This window comes from Neopsephotus bourkii, unplaced genomic scaffold (genome assembly GCF_033783945.1).
Source record: "Neopsephotus bourkii isolate Nb327-2 ecotype Australia unplaced genomic scaffold, CSIRO-AGI_Nbou_v1 NB_74, whole genome shotgun sequence".
Classification (NCBI taxonomy): Eukaryota; Metazoa; Chordata; class Aves; order Psittaciformes; family Psittacidae; genus Neopsephotus; species Neopsephotus bourkii.
The window spans coordinates 1,088,201-1,103,592 of NW_026900591.1; the positions used below are offsets into that span (position 1 = coordinate 1,088,201).

Sequence of the window (15,392 nt, forward strand, 5' to 3'; positions counted from 1 at the left end):
GTTTCTGAACTACTGAAATGCAGAAATAGGATTCTGCAAGAGGTGCAGGTTCTCCTACGTTTCAAGTTACATATTTTTGAAACTCAAAATCCACATTTTGGGCAACATTATTCGTAGTAGTTGACATGAAACTAAATAAGTGTTATGGCTATTGGCAGGTCCTTCCAGCTCCTGTCCCTGAGCAGACAGAAGCTGAAACTGGCCATCACAAAGTTATGAAAACACCACAGGCTTGTAAAAGTATATTTTACTTCCAAAACTGTTTGAGTCCGTTGGTCTTGCTATTAAGGTGCTGATTGAGTGAGAGAATAATGGGTTTTAGTTAGGAATAATGTCTCCTCACAGCTCAGTGCCACTTGGGCACTGCAACACAGCAAAACAGTTCCATTGAGTTCATGACCTGCTTGTCCCTTCAGGCCAGACTGAAGGAGTGTATTTGTGCTTTTTAAAATTACTATTTTAATGTATTTTATTGTTTATTTGTTTTATTTTGGAGACCCCATGGTTCAGCCACTGCAGACCGTGGGAATGTGACCTTTTTTTTGGTCGGGAGGGGGATGAGGGGTGGGACGGCTCAGATCCCGAAGCTAAGACTTACACTTTCCACTTTCAGTTATGCATGCACAGAGCTTTTTCTCACGGGGACCGAGCCCGTTCACTCCAGTAAAGCGGGAGGGTGCCGCAGAAATCCCGCCCCTCCGAGGGCCAGCTCTTGCCTGCCGGCGTCTGCAGCCGCTTTCCCCGCCAGCCGGGGCAGTTTCGATTCCCGGCCGCGCGGCCGCCGCCCGCCCCTCCCGTCCCGCTCTCGGCGGCGATGCTGCGGCTCTGCGCCCCGGGCTCGCCGGGCCCGCACCCTCTCCGCCGCTTCCTGCCGCCCGCAGTCTCCGCCGTCCGCGACCGCCTGCAGGAGGTGAGCCCCCGCCGGTGCCGTGGTTCGGGGATGCCCGCTGCCTGGGGCGGCGCGACGGCAGGGGCGTGAAGGATCGCGTTTCTTTCCCTGCAGTGCGCGGCGCGGATCCCTGAGGCCGGAGAGCTACTCGACCTGCTGGAGGAATGCCCTGCGCACCAGCAGAAGGGAAGCTTTCCCGTTGTGGTTTTCGAGGGGCTGGACGCCACAGGTAGGAGCAACGTGTGGTTGAAATACCGCAGGTGGGAAATTGTTGGAAAGAGCGACCGCTGTGGCTTTCAGCCAGGCATAGGGTTTAGCAATTCAGAAAATCCTGGAAACCTGTGACAGATCTGACGGAGTTACTAATTAAAGTTAAATTAAAAGAATTACTAAAGACTAGCCTGTCTTCTTTTACTCGTGAGAGATCAAACAGTCTATGCTAATTCTTATTCAGAGCATGAATTCCTTATCGATGTAAATGAAAGAATACAAAGAGTGGAGTATAGGAAATCAGACTTCTTGTGCAAACGATGAAACATACTTTTACCTGAGAGATTTTTAAATAAATGAAGTAAAATATTGGTAGTCTGGGAAGCTGGCAGCAGTTTGTCTCAGGCAGGGATTTTTGTTGCCTTTGAATAACTGTTTTCTGACTTTTCAGTTAAAGAAAGCTGAAAGTCCTCTCTAAGAAGAAAGTGTTGGCTGACAGGGTGGCAACATCCCCATGAACTGTGAGCTAGAAAAATGTTGTAAATGGGTATATGGAGAAATAGATGGATATATAGAGAAGTGCCCATGCATGTAGTGCGTTTAAGGGTGCGAAGACCAAAAGGTGATAAGAGGGAGGGGTGGAAGGCCTGGGAGGAGGAAGTGGAGTTATTCCTGCAACCAAACTCATGATCATTTCCCACTGAAAACCTCATCACAAGATACTCAGGTTACATAATCGGGTGTCAGAACATGTGCTTCAAGTGAACAGATAGGAGCATTTCTCAGTTTTTAAAGCATATACAGTTGCATCTGATGTGTAACATAACAAATGTTCCCTTCTGTAAATGAAATGCAGGCAAAACCACTGTAACCCAGTCTGTTAAGGACACCCTGAATGGCTTTCTGCTGAGGTCCCCACCAGCTTGCATCAGCCAGTGGAGGGCAGTATTTGATGATGAGCCAGCACCCATTAAAAGGGCATTTTATGCGGCGGGCAACTACATTCTTGCTTCAGAAATAGCAAAAGCGTCCACTCAGGCACCTGTGATCGTGGACAGGTTTGTATATTTAATAAGTCCTCTTATATCAGTGCATCATACAGTTGTTCAGTACTACAGGTGGAAGGTGTTAATGGCAGTCTTTGGTTTTCCTTTCTTTTTCTCTTTTTTTTTGGGGGGGTGGGGGTGCAGGGATGCTACTTTGCATATACGTAAATATTAAATCTTCTAAAGATTAATACTTGTGATAACAGTCAGAATGGGACTTCCATCAGTGTAATACTCATAACTGGCTTTAGGACACAATGAAAAGTGTTGCATCCTCAGTTAGGAATAGTGAAGGTATGGGATGTGCAGCCTGAGCCAAACCAGGGCCGCGTGACAAGCCCAAGAAGGATGAGGGCTCCTGATCAATGCTAACTCTTAAGATGCACGTGAGATACAGGTAGGATAGAATTATGGAGTTTTAGGTAGACTTACTCTTTGAGGTTGTAAAGCCAGAAATATGCTTCCTATTTTTTTGGTTTTGTTTATGTTATTTCTTGTTTTCACTAACTGTGTAGGCAGCTGTGACGTTGCTCTTAATACATGAAGTCTGCACGCACTTTGCATTCCTGGTTTGTTTCAGTAAATGTACTGCAGTGTGCCTCCACAGCACATGTACATAGAAGTTATTTGCATCTGTGTGCGAGCTGTTTTTAACCAAAATTTTGGTTAAATTTCAGTGTGTTTTATTAAAAAAATGTATAAATATTTATAGGTAAATATATAAATAAACATATGAAATATAGGGCCGCATTGCGGTGGGAATGTTAAATGCAAGTGAAATGCATAGCCATTAATAAATTCTGTCTTCATTCACATGGAGCTGAAGACTGAATGTTCTCTGCCAAATCTGTTGCATGAAGTAGGATGGAAACCACAAAAAGGGGACTCAGGGTATTAAATTTTGACACATAACTCTTGACCTCTCATTATACAAGAAGATTTTTTTTTTGATAGGAGCATCTGGAACACTCTCTGCAAAAAGTGTAGCTTCTGCCATAGGTTTTACTTAATAATTCACATTAATTGCCTTGAGGATTATCACTCATTATCCATTAATTAATTAAGAAATAATGGATAGTACAGAACTATTCTTTACATTTTCCTTCAAAATCACAGTGTCACCTATGTCATCATTATTGCAGTTGTTATAGTAACACCTGTCTCATATATTGCTGAAGAATTAGTGTCCTGTCTATAATTTCTCCTTCCATTCTGTATTTTCCTGACAGGTACTGGCACAGCACAGCTGCCTACACAATTGCCACTGAAATAAATGGGAAAGTCCAGGATCTTCCACCAGCTCATGATGAGGTGTACCAGTGGCCTGGCGATCTGCTTAAACCTGATCTCGTTCTTCTCCTGACTGTTGACCCAGAGGAGCGAGTCCGGAGACTTCAGCGTCGGGGCCTGGAGAAAACAAAGGAGGAAGCTGAACTGGAAGCTAACACCTTGTTTCGCCAAAGGTACACTTTAAAGAGAAATAGAGGCAATGGAGGCAATCTTGGCTCCTGTGGGATGAGTACTACATGTCCCACTCATATTACTGGGACAAGGACTTCCAATGTGTAAGTTTTTGGATTGGGTTTGGGGTTTTTTTGCAAAGGATTCATGGATGCCGAGAAGGTAAATTCTATCACTTCTGATTAGAAGTGTTTTAAAGCTGCAGGTGAAGAACTACATTTTTCCTGCAAAAGAGCTTTGAGTTAAAATACTTGTATTTTGCCACTTGCTGCTTTAATTGCAGCACCTTTTGTACTGAGGTCACGAAGGAGAGTAACCTAAAACTTCCAGAACTGTGGGGTGAGAAGTTGAAGCATATAACTTCCCCAAAAAAGTCTGGAATTGAGCATCATATTAAAAGAATAAAGTTTAGATCTCCTCCTGTAGATGTCTTCAGTTGTGCTAAGTGTCCCAGGTCCCAGTATAGTTAATACATTCAATGGAGCCTTTAAAGTGATTCAGCTTACCACCCGCTTGGAGTTCAGAGGTTTAAGCATAAGTATCTAGAGCCATTTGATATGACTTGAGATGTTTTTGGAGCCCAGTGGTCTAAGCATAACTATCTAGAGCCATTTTGTAAGATCTGAGACATCTGCATGAGGCTGGCAGATGTGATAATGAACCTGTGAACAGTTTTTGGACCAGCAACTGCAAGCTGAATGTGGTAGTCCAGAGCATCTCAAGCAGTATTGGACACATTTGCCTAAGCAACTGAATTGCACTCTATATTTCCTACTTCAGGGTGGGCTGAATTGCTGTCTAGGCTCTGCCAAATTCATTGATTAGATCATCATTGTTTGCAGTGGAAACTTAAATACCTAGTGCTCAGTATATACATCTGAATGTCAGTGTCCATATCTGCAAGTAACGAAGCTGAAATCTGCCTGTGGGATTTTAAAATTTCAGGTGATGATGTACCTTAAAAATATCCATTGCTTAATTCTGACAGAAACTCTGTGAGGACACATGGTTTATATCATGGGATCTGAAGAGGGATAGGTGAACTAGGAAACATGCTGCCATTTAAGAATATTTCATATTCTAATTCTGCTACTTCTTATTCTCACCAGAAAGCCCTTGATTATTTCTATTAGTTAATTATGTCAGTCTGAGGGTAAGAACATCCAGAATCTTGCTTGATTCGTCTTATGACTTGTAGCCTGAATATTTGGCATTATTAATTGTGTGAACACAGAAAATTATATTCACATCCTCATAGGCTATTTAGCCTATGGGAGAGTTCTGCATTATGAGAATAGCCTAAGTAAGGAGGTTTTCATCCTGTATTTCATCCTGGTATTCATCCAGTTAACAAAGTTGATCAGAGGAATGTTGTGCCGGCTCTGTAATGCAGTGACTCATATCTGAAATCAGTCATTGAACACACTCACATAATGCCATGCCATATAGTTAAGAGAGGGGAGTCTGAGTGGGCTCTGAATAAATGGATGCAGGTGTTAGAAGCAGACTATCCACTGTACTGCTAGACCAGAGTCTCATCTATATGTACAGCAGTGTTAAGCTGTAAAGAAACAAATTCTTCAGTGCCATGCCGTGTGAATAGGAGTAGAGCTCTGGGAATCAGCATCAAGGAAATTATGTGCTTTGAGGTTTGCATTGTAATAGTTACTAATGATTTATTGCTCTTTGAAGTAGATTTCAATCTTAGTTCCATGTTAGATTTTGTTTCACTTTCCTCTGCATTGCAAACACTTTCTTCTGAGGCTGATGACTAATGCCATTTCATATCCCTGCAATTTGAAGTTTTGTTTCTCTTGTTTTGTTTTTAAATAGAGTTGAAGAGTCATACAGAAGGATGGTGAATCCTTCATGCCAAGAGGTAGATGCCAGTCCTTCCAAAGAAGAGGTTCTCAACACAGTGCTACAGCTAATTAAGAAACACTGTGCTTTGTGAAAGCAAGTTCTGCATAATAGCACTTAAAACATAACTCTTTATTGCACTTCAGAGATACTTTTTATTACCTCTTTGGGTTTGGTACCTGAAAATGCACTGTGCTGTGCTTTATCTCACAGAAAAATCTCTTCTGTCAACAACAATCTGTACGGATTATCTTTTTCACTATTTCCTACTATACTTTTCTGTAAAAGGCAAAATATTACTCACATGTTATTCAGCATTTTTAGTAAAGCCACAGACATACTAGGTTTATGTACGAAGTGCCTCAGAGTGCTCTCTAACACTGTCGCATATCAAGAATCTATCATGTTGCATCTTCATCACCAGGAAAACCTGTTCCTGCATCCATTGTGTACCAGGATTCACTGGACTGGAGCAGGAGCATTAGGTGCCCAAGGAGAAGCTGAAATGTCATCCATCAATAAACAATAAAATGAACATAACACTTAGAAACAATCCCGTGGCCCAATGTTGTTTGATGGAATAAAGGATGAGCAGCTGTTGCTATGATGGGCATACAGGAAAAAATGTGCCTTAAGTGAGGGCCAGTAAGCATCTAGGCCTCTAAGTTGTAAAGTCCAAGCCTGTCAACACATGCAACTGAAATATCAGTTTATGTCAGAGGGAAATGTATGCTGGCATATTAGAAACAGAGGCCTGAGAAGAACCTGAAATTAATTAAAAAAAAAAAAAAGATTATAAATGGTTGCTGAATTATTTTCCTAAGAAATATTTTATTTATCCTATTAACATTTGTTAATGTCAATTTGTGTTATTTTGAGAGAATATGAAATGAAAATCTGCAGAGAATGCAGGAGAGGGGGAATGATTGTACCTTTTCACCTTTTCCTTCTTGGGTGGGTTTTTATGCATGCTGAACGTGAAAGCAGGCTACTGTCACAACTTCAGCTCTACAAAGGCTCATTTTTATGTGCATTATTTTCACTATTGTTACTCCTAAGTGTAAAATTAAACATATGGATAAGCCTTTCTGGGGTCATAAATTAGGTGCAGATCTGGAAAGAACATAAATAAAAGGTAAATTTTATTAAAAACATTATTTTTGCTTACTTTCCTATGTTAAACAAGTGCAATTATCAGTGAGTCAGTCCTGTAAATAAAAGCCAGTACTGCAGTTCCTATATCCAATCTGTAGATCCAAGGTGACAGAAAGAAAAACCTCTAAAAATATGTTTTATTCATGCACTGCTTAATGTTTATGATTATATACTATTAATAGAATACTTTTATACATACTAGTAATGTATGCTGTTGTATTTCTTATATTATTTGTATAATAATTATCTTTGGGATTTGCCATACATGTAGACTGAAAGTACATAGTTGGAGATGCTCCACTTATTTTAGAAATTAGGAAGCATTCAGGTGTTCAGTCCTTGATATAGGGAATTCACATATAGACGGCATCACTGCACATGGACAATGAGGATACAGTGTGCCTACCCTGAACACTGTGCCCTAAACACATCTTTTTTTGATGAGAGATCAGTTGGCCTGAGAAATGCCACTAAATGCCTTTTTTCTTTATGCAAACTTGAACATGAAGACACACTACCTGTTTGTTTTTTGTTTTGTTTTGTTTTGTTTTGTTTTGTTTTGGATGCTGAGTTCTTAAAAGTCTAGTTTTATGTTTAAAATAGTGCTGATGATGTATATGCAAGTTGCATCAGACACTATTAATTACTATTAAACAGGCAGTATGTATTCAGTTCCTGTTTTTCTTTAATCCAAAGCTACTTAGTCAGACTATCAGAACGACAAAACAAGGCAGACCAAAACAATGTTCCTTATCTCATGTCTCTGTAAGAATTAAAGGTCTGCAATAGGTTGTGCATCACAGGCAGGATGTTAATGTGCATAATCACTCCCTTACTTCCCTTTTCTGTGGCATTTCTGCCCCATTTTTGTCCACAGCATCTAAAAAGACTGCACTTACATTATTTTACATTTGTAGCAAATGTGAGGTTTGTCACTGGCTGCTGAAACGCAGGCAGGTCTGGGGAGGGAGCAGCAGGAATACATGAACGCTGGCCTTTGCACACCCAGCAAGAGCATCGCCTGCTTCGTATGCTCGTTAGAAAGCGTTTTGCTGGGCAGTTTGATGGCCACAAGAGGTCAGGATTTTGGTTTCAGCACTTAGAAGACATGAAGCTCCAAATATTTCCACGTGGATTCAGAAACAGGCTATTTCTAGGTAGCTTTAACTGAGGCTTTGGAGAGTGACTGTTGTGGAAGACCGGGAGGTTAGCCTGTGACACAGTGCTGGCTGGTGGCCACCAGCCTCTGCCACACGGTCCTGAGCATGGCCAGCCCCTAGAGCATCCATCCCTGCTCACCTGCGGGCAGCCCCTTCTGAAGGCCAGGCATTTGCTAGCACAGATGAAGGCAGCTATCCGTCAGTCATCCTCAGGGCAGAGGACATGCCAAAGCCTGTTTCTTTTATTATGACCCCAGCAAATTTAGTAATTTGATAACTTACTGATTTATGAGTACAAACTTAGCTTCAGGACATGATCCTGTAAAGATCCTGATGCTATAGTCCTCAGAGCATCTGGGGTGTTAGACTAGTAAAGTACACACACAGAAACTTAATTCTGAGCTTCTTATTGATGAATTCAGTGAATCCAGCCCTCACTGAACAATAAATGGTGTTTGTAAAGTTCAGGTGTTTCTTGAAGCACTAATTAGGCTTTGTGTATATTTTAGTTATTAAAAAAAAAGTCTTCAAGGATTTTAGAGACACTTCTACAATAATTTTATTTTATTTTAATTTTATTTTATTTTTTATTTTATTTTATTTTATTTTACTTACCATTGTATTTCAAGCACCTTACTTATAATTTCTAACCTCATTTGCTTCTATTGTTTTTGGTCTAGAAGGGGATAGATATTTCATTAAATGGTATTCAGTTGCCTAAACATAGACACCCACAGCCAGTTTGTGTCCCTAAGGTATCTGAGATGTCTGCATGGGGCTGCCAGATATGACATGAGACATTTGGTTAAGCTGTTGATCTGCAGAGTGGCAGCTGGAGGCCTGCAGGGATACCATATGGTACCTAAAATGGCACTATTCACCCATTTAAGCAGTGAGAAGGTTAGAAAGCAGCAGTGCAGCCTCTTTGGGCTGTGCATACATTAGCAGGTGGCCTGGAACAAGTAGGACAAATCTGCTGCACAGAGGAGCTGGCGCAGGGGACCCAGTGTGCCCTCTGTGTATTTCAGAGATTTACTTCAGACCAGCTCTAATCTGATCACATTGACTGCTCTCATGTTAGCGTCTGTAGTGCAGTAAGTGTGATGCTACACCAGATCTTTTGGGTTAGCTTTGTCTGGATGGAGTCCAGTTCCCAGATGTCAGGACAGTTTCATAACTTGAAGCAAAGGGTGGTGAGGAAGGGTGGTCAGGAGGAATGCTCCAAAAGTGCATTGCTAATCCAAGCTGAAATGCTAATGAGGATGTATTACATAGGTGTACTGCAGTAGCAATATGTACCTCTTGGAAACAACCCAGCTCCCTCAGTGTCCTGATGGAGGGCTAACCTGGAGTGTGCTACAGCTCCTTCTGGTGAATATTCCCACATTGCCTGCAGGGATTAACCCCAGGAAAGGAGCCAGGAAGAGTGGATTTTAGTGTGTGCTTGGGCTTATCCTTCTGTAGTATGGGGTGTAGCCATGGTGTTCACCCAGAGTTCGAGTAGTAAGTGCTGCTGTCAGCTGGAGAGGCGAGGAAACCACTTGTAAGCAAACACCAAACTTCAGTAGTGAAACATAAGGCTGGTGTTCAGCCTTTCCTCTCCTAGAATTAAAAGTTTGCAAAACAAAGACTAATTCCTCTAAGTCAGATGCTCGGAGGTGACATGCAGGCGCTTTCAGAAGACAGGAAATGTCTATCTCCATTACAGATACAGTTTCATAGTAATGATTTTTACCTTTACTTTCAGTAGAGATAGCAAGCAACTTTATATGCAAACTGGTGTTCACTGCGCAGAGTGCCTGGAACTAACACATGATAACTAGAGAGGCCAGGTCTTCACCAGTTTTCTTCACTGTTGTCTTCCCCATAGCATTTACCAGCTTCTAGAAATTTGCCAAAAAATGTTCATGCTGCCTCCACTGTCAATTCCTGACAGTTTCAGAGGCAGGAGAGTAAGGAAACTCCATGAGATTATGATACTTTGGTGGAAGGAAAAATATCTCTCTCATCAAGACCAGGCCAGCATAAACAAAGGCCCCAAAGCGGTTTTATTTTTATTTTATTTATTTTATTTTTTTTTTTTTTAGGAATGAGTAACTGCTGCTTGTCTATTAAAATTCATTAGCTTTCTGAGTCCCAGTTCCCCTATTTTCTTCATGTGAATATTTGAAGAAACACATAAGACTGAATTGTTGCTGCAGGGGGCTGCGCTGACTTTGATCTTTTAAATGGAAAGCTATGTTCAATAAAATTAAATCAGCTCTTTTGCAAAGACAAAGATCATCACCCTCTGGCTTAATTTAACTAAACAGATGTAGGGTTTATGTAAATATGCAGTTATTGCAATGTGAAACAAAAGCTAGAATACCCTTTCATTAGTGTAAAAATGCATTCTGTGCTACCAGCTGGTCAGTCATGACCTTTTATTCAACCGTAGAGACTGCGCATATCATGTGTTCTAAAGCAAGGGAAATATGACCAAAAATGCCATGTGTACAAATCGATTACTTGTGTAAAAAGCTAGCCAGATAAAGCGCTGCTTTAAGCATGTAGCAGGTATGGAATGAGCTTCAGTGGGGTAATTTACTGTCTCTGCTGCTCTCCCCATCCCTGGGGCTACCTGTACGGGTGAAAGGTTAGTGCAGTCTGTGTACTTACTTGGGCTTCCAGTTTTTTTTTGCAAAAGATGCTGTAATCCACCAGGGACATCTTTTCTTGAGAGGATGGAAGACACAGCTTCTGCAGAGGACCTAGACCACATCCCACACCTGTCTTCTGGGACAGTGCCTCTGAGGCTTTTGTTGGTGATACGGGCACTCTTGTAGAGGATCCTCCTTGACTTTAGTGATATTGGTCAGATTTGCATGAGGTTGGGGAGGTAAGTAACAATGCACCATGCTAAGGAATCAGACAGGCCAATGCAAGCAGATTTCAGTGTACTGACGCATAGAAGATACTGTGCTGCTGCTGTTTCTGAAGCTTGGTCTGTATCCAGTTGCATGTATTCCTTGTTCCCAGCCTGTAAGCTTTTGGGGTCAATGCTTCAGTTCATGACTGCAGCTCTCAGAAGCTTCCCTTTCCCTCCTGAATTCTAAAGTGCTGGCAACACAGTCTTCAGACAACCTTGATACCCATTTTGTCCCTCCAAGAAAATAAATCACTAAACAACTTAAAACTGTTTTTAGTTTTCACTCTAAAATAGGATGCAATGTTTCTGTTGGGTTGGCAAAAGTGTCTCTATGATAATATTTTCATTTGATCTTTCTCACTCTACAACAGTATTTTATTGGAGCTGACTACCAAAGTGTGCCTGTTCTCGAATGAGTTATATAGACATTCCTTACTAATGCAGTTTTGGTGTTATTTTTGTGTACTATATATGTGTATTGCCCAAGCAACATGGCTTTTGCTCTGCTTTTCCCTTTTCCACAAGAGATTGTTTTGGCAAATGGAATATGGACTATTCTAAAGAAGGGAAAGCACTTACAGTTAGCTTTTATTTAGCAGTTCCCAGCTTCTGAACTGTGTTTCAGTTTAGCTGTGGTATTTGGGATCAGAAGCCTTTAACTGGGTCTGACTCTGCTTCCCTGTAACAGCACAGCTCCTCAGGTCCCAGCAGCATTCCTGTATGACTCTCCTAACACAGCAAAGGGTTCAGCAATAGAGTTCATCTGCTTTACAATTACAGCTGCCTCCCTTGGAGGATAGATGCATCATCTGTGCAACAAATTGCTCTCAAGGTACCATAAAAAGCATCTCCTTTTTCTGTGTGGGAGTTTCACTGAGCAGACAGCTCGGAAATCATCTGAATGTGGGCTCTGCATAGGAAATTAAAACGTATTTATCTGCAAATGCAATTCAAAGGAAGCACCTTTATGTAACATTGCCAGCATTTGCCAAAAATAGATTCACTTTCTCAAAGTGTTTGATCTTAGGAAGAAATTGCTGGCATTTTACAGTGGTTTTCCTGAATCTGTAGGGACAAAACCTGTTGCTCGTGTTAAGCCTGCAGAGATGCTTGATCTACAGGGTAGTTTTTCAGGATGATTTCATAATACTCAGAAGGGACAGGGGTTTCTTCCCTCATGTTCTCTTCCAAGGAAGTTCTTTGGGCAGGTCTTTTCAGGGCAAAACAAAAGAGCAGCTGCAGAACTGTCCCGGAGAAGGGGAACAGAATGGTCTGCAGCCACTTGTACATGCAAATTCACCAGGCAGAACAGTCCTTGATCACAGAGCCTTGAGACACTGCCTGTGCCCCAGAAACTTAATCAAAGAAAATTGCAGGAGGCTGAAGAAAGCCCCTTCAAAGGGCAAAAGGAAAGCAGGAAAAGTCTTCCAACACAAACAAAACAACCTGGGAGCTGCTCCAAGTTTTCAGCCCACTGGGCAGAGGGGAGATCTGAGTCAGGGGAATCAGTGGGCTGTGCTCAGCTCATGCTGTAATAAAGAACGAGATAGGAAAAAATGGGGGATGTTGAAATAAAAGGCAGGCTCAGAGGAACACGCATTTCCCTCCTGAAAGGTTGTGCCACAAAAAGTACAGCAAATATTCTATACAAAATCAGTAATGGGAAAAAAATCGCAAAAAATGCAAAAGGTAGAGGTGTTTCTGTTTGAAAATTAATCATCTATGATACAATCACACTAATGCATGATGTCAAGATTGCAAAGATGCAAGGATGCAAGGATGCTGGACTCAATGCATACCATCCTGAACTATGCATGTGTGTGTATGTGTGCATATCCATGCAGCAGGAAAGCGTAGGGAATTAAATCTGGCTCTGAATACAGGGGCTTAGTTATATGACAGGATTAGATTATTTTATTTTTTTTTTCAGATGCTGGAAGTTTCATGTGCATCCCTAAGGAATGGTAACCTTGAGTCAGTGGACCCCAGAAGTTCACCCGGGCTGTTTCTATAGGCTCAGCACTGGGAGAAATGACCCATGCATAATCTGACACATGTAAGGGACACTTCAGTGGGGGTGGAACAATGCCCCACATAGGTTGGTTTGCATCCCTAGATGTGAATGCCTTTTAGCACAGTTCTAACCCCACTACATACAGTACTCAGTCTGCACTGTGCTTCCTTAGTAGAGCAACTTCTCTCACAAATGCAAGATAAGGGTGGTGATTTCCTAATCTTTGCCCCACAGAGCTACAGGAGCAAGAACACTCTTATTCCCAAAGGTATTTTAGCCTGACTCTTACCAAAGTAAAGAGACAAGGGATTGAACCTCTGAAGGCAGAGCAAGGATCTGACCTATGGTTATGTTTTCCTGCAATGTATTTTGTTGTATAAAGGAAGAGCATTTCTGTCCCTGTGCTCTCAAAGTCAGCGGTAAGCCCTGGTCGGTCTTTTCACAGGAAAGGTACCACCAAGGTGAGGTTGCAGTGCTGGGCAGGCATGAGTAATGCATCTCACAAGGAGGAGGATTCAATATGGACTTTCTGCTCAGCCTTTCCTCTTTGGTACTTTTGGAGACCTTTAAGCTGTGTGTTACTGTTGTAATGAGTTCCTTGATCAAAGTCTACAGTCTGCATGTAAAATGCAGGTACCTCATTCAGATTCTGACTTCATCTTTGGCAGATAGCAAAAAAATATGTTGATCAATTTTTAGAAAACATGAGCAGTAGGGGTGAGAGGAGTGTTTTGGTCATGATTATAACTCTTAAACCAAACCTACCAGCCCAAGAAACTGCTGGTAGCTTCTGAAGCTTAACTTCTCTGACACATATACCTCCCCCTGACTTCATGCAAGACTAGAAATGCTGAAGCAGTGAGAAATCCTGCTCTCAGAAGGGTCTGAATCAATAAACCCCGAGCAGGATTGAAAGCTTTGCGGGAGGCTAGTTCTCACCATTGTTTCACCTCTCTATTTGAGGGCTTTATTTTGTTTTTTCCTCTTCCTCAGCAGCTGTACTCACAGAGAGACAAATGAATATATTGTAGACGGTGTTGGTTCATATCCATCAGGAAAAATTAGAGATGTGAGTGATTTTAGCATTTCCCATTGCCAGGTTAAGGAGCAGAAAACAGAAACAGAACTGGAGGTATTGACATAAGATGACCAGTGGGAAAGGCTTGAAAAGATTTCTGTAATCAAGCTTATTGTTCTAGTTCCCACCCTACAGAGAAATAGCTTTTTAGTAAATATCAGACCTTGCTTTACCTTGATTTACAGTATTGGGGAAAAAATAGGCAGGAACATACTAGCACACTGAAGCAGAGAAGCAAATCGTGCCCCTTGCTTCCAGCCATGACAGTGCTATTGCCAGTTTTGGTAGGGAAACTCCTGAATCCAGTTTCAATATATCAAGCACAGCTGAGGCATCAACAAGTCTGTGGTTTGCTTTTGTCTCCTGGGATTTGGGTTGTGTTAATGTTGCACACAGAGCCTTTGGAGCTGGGGTAAATCCCAGAAGTCTGGATCTGGGTCTGAGCTCCTTCAGAGGTCATGGCTGCTTTGGCTGGGGATTTTGAGTTAGGCCCATTATGGATTATCACTATGGGCTCTGATATTCTTTCTCAGTGTGGAATTAACAGGATCCACATGGTGGATTTGGAATCTAACATTCAGATGTGAAGAGCCCTGGGCACTAAGCCCCTGGTCTTTAACAGGAGCTGTGTACATGCTGGGGCTCAGGCTGGTGGGTCCCGTGTGTTGGTCAGGGGTGAGAAAGTGTCTCGCCCTGTTTCAGGCAGTGGAAAAGGGTTACATCCTCAAGATACACTCATTTTCAAGTGCTTCAATAAGAAAAATCAAATATTTGAAGCAAGAGAGATGTATGGGAAATATTTAAAAGGATTTCAAAAGGCCTCCCTGTCCCCATAATGTGTTTTATAGCATGAAAGGGCACGGAAGGAATACAATTTCTTTTAGACAAATATCTCTTATTTCTTTTGTCAGACATTTTCTTCTGTAAGGGTTGTCTGCCCAGCCCATACAGAAGCAGGTATCTCAGATTGCATGCTTTTTCTATCACCAGCTGTCTGAGCACATGCCCTATTGTTGTTCCTGGTGAATCTATGCAGAGACTCTGCAGAAAGGAGCACTGCCTCTTGACACTAAGATCCTCTTTTTTGACCTCCAGAAAAAGGATTTTTAGTGTGAATTTTGGAAGTGAATTTTGCCTGAGGCATGCTCCTCTACTGTGAAATCCTCCCCTTGCAAGACCATGGGGGCCTGAAGGGAGATGAAGGAGGCCAGGTTCCCCTCCACAAAGGACTGGGGAGGGAGGGCAGAACCTCAGCAACCCAGGGGGCGTGACTCCGGGTTTTGGCAGGTTCCCTCAGAGATCTACAGATTTTGGGGCTTTATCAGCAGGGTGGCCATCATCTGACAAAACAGTCTGCTGGAAGCCTCACAGCCTTTCCTGTGCTTGCCCAGATTTTCTCACACAGGGATTAGATCTGGCACGGCTGGTGTGAGCATTTTGAGTTTAAAATGGACCGTGCCATAAATTCCATCAAAAGGGGAAGCAGTGCAGATCAAACCCACCTGCCTCACTCCATTTGCTTTCCTGAATCTGTTGGGATGCCAGTTGCTTTTCTTTTAAGTTTGTTTTCTTTTACTCCTTCTATTAATCTAGTGTATCAAGCACACTTGT

The 15,392-nt window shown here is 42.0% G+C and overlaps 1 protein-coding gene across 1 annotated transcript; it reads left to right on the plus strand.

The window, feature by feature from the left end:
* The first annotated feature begins 676 nt into the window (after positions 1–676).
* On the plus strand, positions 677–6,019 carry CMPK2 (cytidine/uridine monophosphate kinase 2). The gene is made up of 5 exons (XM_061354727.1): positions 677–910; positions 1,004–1,118; positions 1,956–2,157; positions 3,375–3,608; positions 5,440–6,019. Exons 1-5 carry the CDS (start codon positions 815–817, stop codon positions 5,558–5,560), a joined length of 768 nt encoding a protein of 255 aa, XP_061210711.1. The 5' UTR covers positions 677–814; the 3' UTR covers positions 5,561–6,019.
* The last annotated feature ends 9,373 nt before the right edge of the window (positions 6,020–15,392 follow it).